Here is a 9,199-nt window from a genome sequence, read left to right on the forward strand (position 1 = left end):
CAATGGGCGCCTTAAACGATTTAGGATGTTTGTAACGCGATCCACGTTTTTTTTTCATTTCGCGGTGACGATTTTATGAAAGACGATCTCGGGACTCGCGGTCGCGCGATCGGTCGATTGTGCCACTTCACTTTCTTCATCACTTCCTTTCTTTCTTTTTCCTCTCTTTTTTTTTGCAACTATCTTTCCTTACACCCGAATCTTCTTTTCCAGATGGATTTTTGGTCCTGCGTGAACACGACGTTAAATGGTAAGCGTTCTGGGTGTCCAAATGTGCAGCAGTGTTACCGCAAAATACCGAGACGTTTGAATTCTTACAGAGCTCAAGAGGAACGAGAATTGGACGGGTCGAGGCTGCTGCTATCTCGCTCAGAATCCAACGTGTCGCACGACCTGCGCTCTGTCCGGCTCGGCAAACGATCTGAACGAGTCCTGCCGACCGAGCGACGAGTCAGAGTTTTTCTTTTGTCTAGAAAAGCGCGAGGAAGCCGAACGATGCTGCAACAACGTTTCCAATGATACGTGCAGGACTATCTGCAAGAATATCTTTTACAAGCCCGGCAAGCAATCCAGCTTGAAGCTGTACAGCAGCAAGGGTTGCTTCCATCAGGTTCCCAAGTGCCTGAAGAGCGTAGCCGAGGTGAAGCATGCTGAGGATCCGAAGCAACGTTAGTTAACATTTTATGCAATTCGTGATTCGACCTGTACAGAGTAGGCGCGCCGATTACTGAATTTGAGTTCAGTTTCAATAGTATTAAAATGTAATTACATCTAAAGAAGAAACAGCGTTGTAAAGATCAGCAAACGGATTATTTGAAGTATCCGCGCCATCGAATTTAGCTAATTCTATCTCTGCAGATTTGCACTGCTGCGATGAAGCCACGACTTCAGCGTGCCTGGACACGTGTCGCAGGACCCTTCACACCGCGACGACCGACCAGGAGATCATGGACGCCCTGACGGAGAAGTGCAGTCCCGTGTTACCGCAGTCGCCGATGTGGAGCTGCTTGCTGAAATCAGGCTCGACGAAGCCGGAGCGATTACCCTTGGACGCCGGCAAACTGGCGTGTTGCACGAAGGCGACGAGGCCCTTCTGCCAGAATTTGTGCTGGCGGGCCTTCCAGGCAGACTGGGAGACCGCTTGGCCACAGCTTGACGCAATGTGCCTCTCGTCCAGTTTAGAGGGTGAACTGAGAAGGTGTATCGAAGACGCGGATGACTCCTGCGAGATGGGCTGTTCGGGATTGTCTTACTGTGCGCGGTTTAACGACAGACCTACGACTTTGTTTAGGTATGAATCGTGAGATTAAGGTCTCGTCGCATCAATAGTTTGTAAGTAAACTCAAGCTCAGCACTTCGGAATTTGAGTATCCAAAATCTCCAAGTAACGTCGGTAAAATTTTAAGTCTTTTGCGAAACTTGGGCTCGTCGTAATCGAATATTTAACGTTTTGCTAGGTCGTGCACGACTGCGGCCGACGATGCGGCCAAATGGGAGGCTGATCATTGGTCCAGAGGAGGCATTATTCGCGGTTTAAGTGTGCCCGTGCGCGTCGCCGCTTCCTGCCCGGCGGAGACTCTACGCACGGCGGCCTGTCTTTTGCAGCTGCGACCTTGCGAGGCCAGAATCCACGAGACGCAGCTCTGCCGCGAGGATTGTCTGGAGCTGATGGCGAGCTGCGTGGACTGGAGCGCGATTACCGGACCTCACACAGCGGCTACCTTGTGCGCCAAGCTGTCGCCGGGGAGGCCGGACGCGCCGTGCGTCTCGTTAAAGCCGTTCCTAGATGGTCCGCGGGATGACGTGGCTATGATCCATCCCGATGAGGACATTACAACGCCCTGCAAGCAGAATCCTTGTCTACACGGTCAGCTCTGCGTGCTCCAACCGAACAACCCCAAGGTATATCGTTGCGTGCCGGCTTGCTCCCTCGGCGAGATGTCGAAGCAATTGGTGTCGGTTGGATCCTGGATCCAGATTCCGCGGTACGATCAGCAGAGTTGCCTGAAGATCTGCCAGTGCACGAAGCGCGGCCTGGAGAAGTGCCGTACCCTCAATTGCTTCAACTTCAAATCCTGCTGGGTGCACGACCGATTCATCCAGCACAAGACCAACTTCTACCTCGAGTGCAATCCCTGCCACTGTTTCGAAGGCGAATTCACGTGTTCCAAGAGGAGCTGTGGCGAGCACCGAGTGCCGTCTTTGCCCTGCGACTGCCCGGCTCATTACGTTCCGGTTTGCGGCAGGCTGGGCTTCACCTTCGCGTCCGCCTGCCTCGCGAAATGCGCCGAGCTGTCGGCTACCGAAGTGGAATTCGGCAGCTGCTCCAGTAAGGATCCCTGCACGCCTAATCCCTGCGACAGCTCGGAGAAGTGCGTCCGTAGACCCAGGGTCTGCTTGTCGCGTTTGCACAAACCGTGTAAGCAGTACGAGTGCGTGCCGATAGACTGCAATCCGCGCGACGAGTCCAGCGGACCAGTCTGCGATCGAGAGAATCGCCAGTATCCCTCCGTGTGCGCGATGATCCGGGCTGGAGCCACCCTGAATTACAGAGGACCCTGTCTGAAAGGCTGCAGCCTTCGTGGTCCAGTGTGCGGCATCAACGGCGAGGTCTACGCTAGTGAATGCGCGGCTTGGGCCGAGAGATCCGTCGTGGACTATCAAGGTCCTTGCGTCGCCGTCGGTCTCATAGGGGACCAGGCGAAACCTCGTTGCGGCGACGCCGTGCAGTGTCCTGCCCTACAGGAGCCGTATTGTATCGGGGTTACTCCGCCCGGTGCTTGTTGTCCTGTTTGCGGAGGAGCGGCAAAATTGTTCTACTCGAAGAAACAGGTAGATATACTCTGAAGCGAGGTGTCTTTCAGATTTGCGCATTTCTTTTAGACGTTTATGTTATCTTGAAAGACAATGCAATACAAAGAATAGAATATTTTTGTAAATTATAATATTGAAACCTTGGCGGAGGTAATATTCTTCGCCATTTTAAAATAACAATTATTTAGCCACTGACATCCTGTCACGGCTCTTTAGTCTTTATTCCTTCGAATCTGTGTTTATCACACGAGAGCCTTGTGAATTTTATTAATTTGTTGTAATATTGATGAATTTTTTTTTTAGTCAGTCTTTTCTGAACATTCGTTTTTTTCACTTGTAGCTGGACAGGATCTACTACATGATGGACGAGGAAACTGACAAAGACACCGTTACCTTAGAAGTTCTCCTGGCCGCTCTAGGTCGCCAGTTGCAAGTGGCGCAATGCATTGTTCGTGGCATGATGACGCCCGATCGCGATATCTTCATCGTCGTACAGCCCGTTACCAAGAAGTTGTCGGCGCTGCAATTGCGAGCTTGCGTGGCAGAGACGGAGAAGCTCGTCACCAGGATTTCGGAGAGGAGTCCCCGGGTCGCGGCGGAAGTACCTCTGGGTCCGCTGACCAGGGCCGAGATAGCCCACGGTTACGTTTCTAGTGCCATGGAAATTCGTGCTTGGCTCGCGACAATTATCGTTACCACCCTCTTGCTAAACGTTTTATCCTGAATTACGATCACGCCAATAGGAAAATGAGATACGTCGCTTATTCTCTGTCCAGCCCGAAGTATTTAAAGATGTATTTTAACTGATGAAATATCCGAGATTCGTTATCGTCCAAGGATAGTTGCAGCTATGAGCGATCAATCTTGTTTTCCCCTTCATTCTTGGTGCTGAAAGCACTTCTTTACCTAATCGCGATGCCATTCGCGGCGACGAATGTCTACAGCGTGTCTCGTGTCTGTGATTCTTCTAGTGCCTTGTAATAGCGTACAGTAGAATGTATTTTTAGTTATCAATTACTTAATACTGCCAAAGAGGAAAGAGTACATGAGAGTTGGATGTACAAAAATATAGGATTTCCTGCGTGATTCGTAATGTTGCCGCGGGTAATCGTGAACTGCTCATAAATTATAAATAAAAAGACTCTGTAAACGTAAGTTTTATACATATTAGAGTGCGTATCGATCGACATTAGTACATTGTGTGTTCACAAATGTGATTTTTATGCAAAAGCTCGAAGCGTCACTCAAAGAGATCAAAGAAATAAGTTTCATTTTCTTGACTTTTGTTATTTTTTTAACGATAAGAAAAATTAGCCTTTTAAGGATTTTATTAAGAATGCAACTGCTATATGAATGTACGATTTTTCTGGCGTAGGTACGGTTTTACGCTGCTGAGCGTTCGTTCGAAGTTTTTTTTATTTTGTATAGATAAATTAATACAATAGAACTAGTTAAGGGGACAATGTAAGTGCTCGCATTTTATTTATAAATGTGCGAAAACTTGGATTGCCTGCGGTGGTTTGTGCCAATGATATAAATAATGCTCTCAGTCGTTAAGTATATTTTGTTATTGTAATGTTAAAGACAAACATTTGCATGTATAATAAATTTCTAAACTTTTATCATATACATATTCGTATGTGACATGTATGAATCCGCATATATATCACGCCATACCTCGTTAAAATGATTCCAAAATTTTATAAAACTTTGTATCGACCTCGCGACGCGGTGTGAGCGCCAGACGCCTGCAGTTTGATGAGTTCCTCCTTGATGAGTCGAGACACTTCCGCCTTGGCCTTGCTGACTGCCAACTCGCTCGTCGACTCTATTGCCAGGTATAACTTCCTTTCGCCTTCCGGTGGCGTTTTCCCAGGCGCGATATACGTTCCTCTCACTGTCAGACCCGCCTCGGAATATTCCGAGATCTGGGCAAGAGCCTCCTTGCTCGTGACGCGCCATCTCGCTTGTTGCGGGAAGTCGTTGATCTCGAGTTCCTCTTCGTACTTGCGGAATGTTTGCTCGCCCGTCTCTACGTCGCTCTCCACGAGATCTTCCTCGCGCGGCTGATAATTCAATTTGGTGTTCAGCTTCGCGGCCAATTGTTCCGCGACTGTCTTTGCCTGTGTAAAAGAAGAAAAAATTATTTAGTTATACGATAGCAAAATTATTGCAGCAACACTTGAACAAAAATTTCACCGTAATCAGATTTGTTGGTCCTGCACCCTTGAGTATAGCTTCCGCTGCTTGTTGAGTTGCGCCTTTCGCCTCGGCGCCCAGATTCTTTGCAATGTTTATTCTCGACGCCAATCGTCTGGCCAATTCGAGCTTATCAGTAGCACTAGGTATCGGTTGACCGGGCACCGTAATACTGGTCGCGGTCGGTTTGGCTATTTCACGAACGGTTCGCTTAGGTGCCAGCATACTCTCGATCTGTTGATCGATATCGTTTTCTATGTCCTCATCGTCAGAATCCTGCAGTCCCAAGGCTGCTTTCTGGAATTTCTTTTTCTCGTTCGCCAAGGCAGCCTCCGATTCGTCGAACTTAAATCCTTTGCCACTGAAACCACCTCCGGTATGAACCTTCTTTCCGTCCGCGGCTTGACGGGCTTTGTAACCTTCCCATAATTGGCGCAAAGGCTCTGGAACGGGTACGCCCGCTAACTCGTACGCACGTAAAATATCGCCGGCGTAACGTTCTTGTTCCGATGTAATAAAGGTGTACGCGTATCTAAAGGGAAAACATAAATTTGAAATAAATAAAACACTTTATATCGTAAAAAGATTACATCGTAAAAGATTCATCTTACCCTTTATTTCCGGCTCGACCAGTTCTACCACATCTGTGCACGTAATCTTCGTAGTGGTTGGGACAATCGTAATTGATGACTAACACCAAGTGCTTTACGTCCAAGCCCCTAGCGGCGACGGACGTGGCCACGAGCAACTTTGTTCGTCCCGCCTTGAAGTCCAATATAGTTGAATCTCGGTCGCATTGGTCTATACCGCCGTGAAGGGACATGCAGGAATACGAAGCCTTCATAAGATCCTTAAGCAACGTGTCCGCGTTCTCTTGCTTGTCTACGAATATAATGGTGGAGCCTTTGTCTTGATAATGTCCAAGGATTTCAAGCAACTTGTAGAACTTCTGATCTTCCTCGAGTACAACAACATGTTGCTCCACATCCTTGCAAACGACGGAACGTCCGCCGACCTGGACCTCGACCGGTCTCGTGAGTATTCTCCTGGCTAGCGCCTCCATTTGTCGCGGAAACGTTGCGCTAAACAGCACCGTCTGTCTATCCGGCCTGACATTCTCCATAATACGCATCACCTGCGGCTCGAAGCCCATGTCGAACATCCTGTCGGCTTCGTCAAGCACCACGTACGTCACCCGGCGTAAGTTCGTTACTCGCCCGCTATTAGCCGCGAGCATGTCGATCATCCTTCCCGGTGTGCACACAATGATCTCCGCCCCTCTCTTAAGTTCTGCTATTTGCTCGGAAATACCGGTACCGCCGTAAACGCACACGTGCGACAAGCCCAGTGACTTGGTGAATTTTTTCGAATCCCTACCGATTTGCATGCACAGTTCCCTAGTTGGGGTCATGATCAACGCAATCGGTCCGTCACCGTCTGCCAACGGTGGTTGGTCGAGTATGTGACGAAACATCGGTAAGAGAAAGGCAAGCGTTTTTCCGCTACCGGTTTTCGCGATGCCTATGAGATCGCGGCCAGACATGATCGCCGGGATCGCCTGGCATTGAATGGGCGTCGGTTTCTCGTAACCGAGTTTCTTTAATACTTCCAATTCCTTCTTGGTCACGCCGCACTGCGCCCAGGACTTGATGGGCTTCGGGCAACCTTTACCTTTCACGCGAATGCCTTCTAATTCCTCCTTGTATGCCTCTACTTCTTCTGACGTCATTCTCGCTACGAGTACATATTGTATATATTTTATTTGTACAACAGCGGAAATCATTAAAAATATATACCCTGATATACAGGGTTTTATGTAACACCCGCCTCACCTATTATTTACGGGTAGAGTGGACCAGGCGGAGTCGAGAAGTCCTCTAGCATTTTACAATTTTCGCAACAGCTAACGAGTTGTTAATTATTAAAAATCGCTTACTCCGGCCTACCGGCCAATTCAAACGCGCGGCGAGATGCGGCCGTCCCGCAATCGACGTTGCTAGGCGCGCGGGGGAGTCGTTTATTATACGCAGCGCTTGAATTGCGCGGTAGGCCAGGCTAAGATAGCGATTTTTAATATTTAATAACTCGTTAACTATTGCAAAGATTACAAAATGGTAGAGGACTTATCGACTTACGATTAGTCTAGTCCGCACCATCCGCAAATAAGAGGCGAGGCGGGTATTACGTAACACCCTGTATACATACCAATCTCAGGCACTTCGACGTAGAAGGACTTTCGGAACGGCTGATAATCTGTAGTGGCATGATCAACCTTGGCTAATTCCCGCTTCTGTTTGTTCGCAATGCCAGCCGCGGTCTCGTGAAGATTCTCGCCCTCCTCCTCGCTGGAATACTCCAGTCCGTCTTGATTTTGCTCAATCAATTCCCCCTTTTGTTTCTGCACCTTTTTCTTTGCCACTCCGGTCATAATGACCACGCCGCCACTCTGCGATGCAGAATTCGTGCCATTGTTGGCACTTTTTGGAGCCTTGTTATCAAATTTATTCACTTTCCTCACTTCTTCCTGCACCTATTGAAACATTTTGGACATAAATATACACGCGGAATTGACTCGGGCCAATATAAATTACAGCAGCACTTACCTCGGCCATAAAAGCATCAAGCGGATCAATCTCCTCCTCTTCATCTTTCACCTCTTCCATCACTTCCTCAATTTCTTCCCTTACACCTTCTTCTTTTGCCTCCTTGTTATTCTGTACCACAGGAGTCTCTTCGTCACTATCATCCTCAAGGGACCACTTTTTCATGGGTAGCTGAAGATTTGCCAAAATAGATGTCTTACCGTCTTTCTTGGTCGCTTCCAGCTCTTTCTTCTTCCTTTCCGCACGCCATCTCTCTATCCTCTCCCTTCTCTTTTGCATTTCCAACTCCAGCCTTTTCTGCTCTTCCTCCTGCAACATCAATCGCCACGTTACACCGCGCGTTACACCCCCCGCGTAATGTAAAACGCTCACCTTGTCCAACTTGGTGTGATCGAACGGCAATTCCTCATTGTCCCCCTTCTCTTTATCCTTTCTGTCGCGCGAGCGAGACCTGTTCGACCGTTCTTTGCCGGAGCGCGAGGATTTCGAGCCTGTAAGACGCTTTTCTTTACTGTCTCCACTAGTATACCGAGAACAATCAATGTCACTGAATTATTTCGTTGTTACGAGTACGATTGTCGAAAACATCTTCCATAAAAAAAAAGTGTGATCAGAGAGGCAAGTCAGTGCGAATTGCGAACAATTGTTTCGGATTAAGTTTGCTCAAACTGCCTGCAGGAGGGTATACCGTTTTCTCTCGCGATCCCTGTCCCTCTCGGAGCGCTCCCTTCTGTCGCCCCGCTCCCTGTCTCTGTCCCGCGAACGACTCCGTCGCTCGCGATGTCGCCCCTTGTCTCTCTCCCTCTCGCGCTCCCTGCTCCTGGACCGCCGTCGCTTCTTCTCGGGCTCGCCCGATCTCGATCTCGACCTCGACCTCGACCTCCGCCGGTGGTGTCTGTCCCTGCGGGAAAACGTTCATTTGCCAATCAGCCCTCGAGATAACGAACGGGAGCGGAACGCGTGTCATAACCTCAACCGCCGAGCATCACTTACTTGTCGCTATTCCGCACCATATTCGACTCCGGACCTGTTATATTATTCTAAATTAAATACACGAAACGTCCGTCAAACTCTATCGCGCACTCATTTAACGTTATTGCTAGCTACGGTATTAATTAATATTAATTTCCGCGACACTGGAGACACGAGCGGTCTCCATTTGTTTCCACGGTGCACGAATGACGTGCCCTCTGTGCGTCGAACGCGCGTCCACGGGGCAGAGAGAAACGTGAGAGCTGCCACGGGTCCGGTTTTTACGTGATCCTCGAACCGCGAAACGCCCTCTATGTTAATTGAAAACGTGGACATCAACTACGTAGCCAATGTACACGTTTGGGCTAAGCGGATAACGAAGATGACGTTTTGGTTGTGTTCCGTGCTGTGTGCACGAAAATGGAAACATTGGGTGCTTACGAAGAAGCGCTCGGAGTTAGGTTTGGGTCGGACATGCGTACGCCTCTCAATGATTCATGTATTTCATGTCTTGCCCGAACTGTCTCTAATAGCAACCCGGGTTACTCGGGTCGCTCGGGTCTCAATCGGCCTGCCCAAACCCGAGTAACCCGGGTTGCTATTAGAGACAG

The 9,199-nt window shown here is 48.9% G+C and overlaps 2 protein-coding genes across 3 annotated transcripts in view; one reads left to right on the forward strand and one right to left on the reverse strand.

Moving 5' to 3' along the window:
• Window positions 1-4,441, forward strand: part of LOC105563196 (reversion-inducing cysteine-rich protein with Kazal motifs) — a 25,983-nt gene extending 21,542 nt beyond the window's left edge. For both annotated transcript variants that reach the window (XM_012014577.1, XM_012014578.1), the window contains exons 4-8: window positions 214-250; window positions 321-668; window positions 859-1,291; window positions 1,458-2,832; window positions 3,155-4,441. In XM_012014577.1, the coding sequence (XP_011869967.1) occupies window positions 214-250; window positions 321-668; window positions 859-1,291; window positions 1,458-2,832; window positions 3,155-3,538 (2,577 nt within the window). In that variant the 3' untranslated portion in view covers window positions 3,539-4,441. The remainder of the gene's footprint in view (window positions 1-213; window positions 251-320; window positions 669-858; window positions 1,292-1,457; window positions 2,833-3,154) is intronic.
• LOC105563195 (probable ATP-dependent RNA helicase DDX46) lies at window positions 4,280-8,879 on the reverse strand. Its single transcript, XM_012014575.1, has 8 exons — window positions 8,610-8,879; window positions 8,305-8,517; window positions 7,989-8,136; window positions 7,617-7,925; window positions 7,219-7,543; window positions 5,625-6,747; window positions 5,014-5,545; window positions 4,280-4,937 (listed from the first exon to the last, which is right to left on the reverse strand). Exons 1-8 carry the CDS (start codon window positions 8,627-8,629, stop codon window positions 4,515-4,517), a joined length of 3,093 nt encoding a protein of 1,030 aa, XP_011869965.1. The 5' UTR covers window positions 8,630-8,879; the 3' UTR covers window positions 4,280-4,514.
• Window positions 8,880-9,199: the final 320 nt, after the last annotated feature.

The sequence above is a fragment of the Vollenhovia emeryi genome, unplaced genomic scaffold (genome assembly GCF_000949405.1).
Source record: "Vollenhovia emeryi isolate VEMERY1.0 unplaced genomic scaffold, V.emery_V1.0 DF939179.1, whole genome shotgun sequence".
NCBI lineage: Eukaryota > Metazoa > Arthropoda > Insecta > Hymenoptera > Formicidae > Vollenhovia > Vollenhovia emeryi.

Bases quoted from the DNA above. Each gene is read 5' to 3' on its own strand.
- LOC105563195 (XM_012014575.1), bottom strand. From the start codon at position 8,629: ATGGTGCGGAATAGCGACAA. The intron at 6,748-7,218 runs GTATGTATACAG...ATGTACTCGTAG, and splicing joins CGTCGAAGTGCCTGAGATTG to CGAGAATGACGTCAGAAGAA. The intron at 4,938-5,013 runs GTGAAATTTTTG...TCTTTTACACAG, and splicing joins GACCAACAAATCTGATTACG to GCAAAGACAGTCGCGGAACA.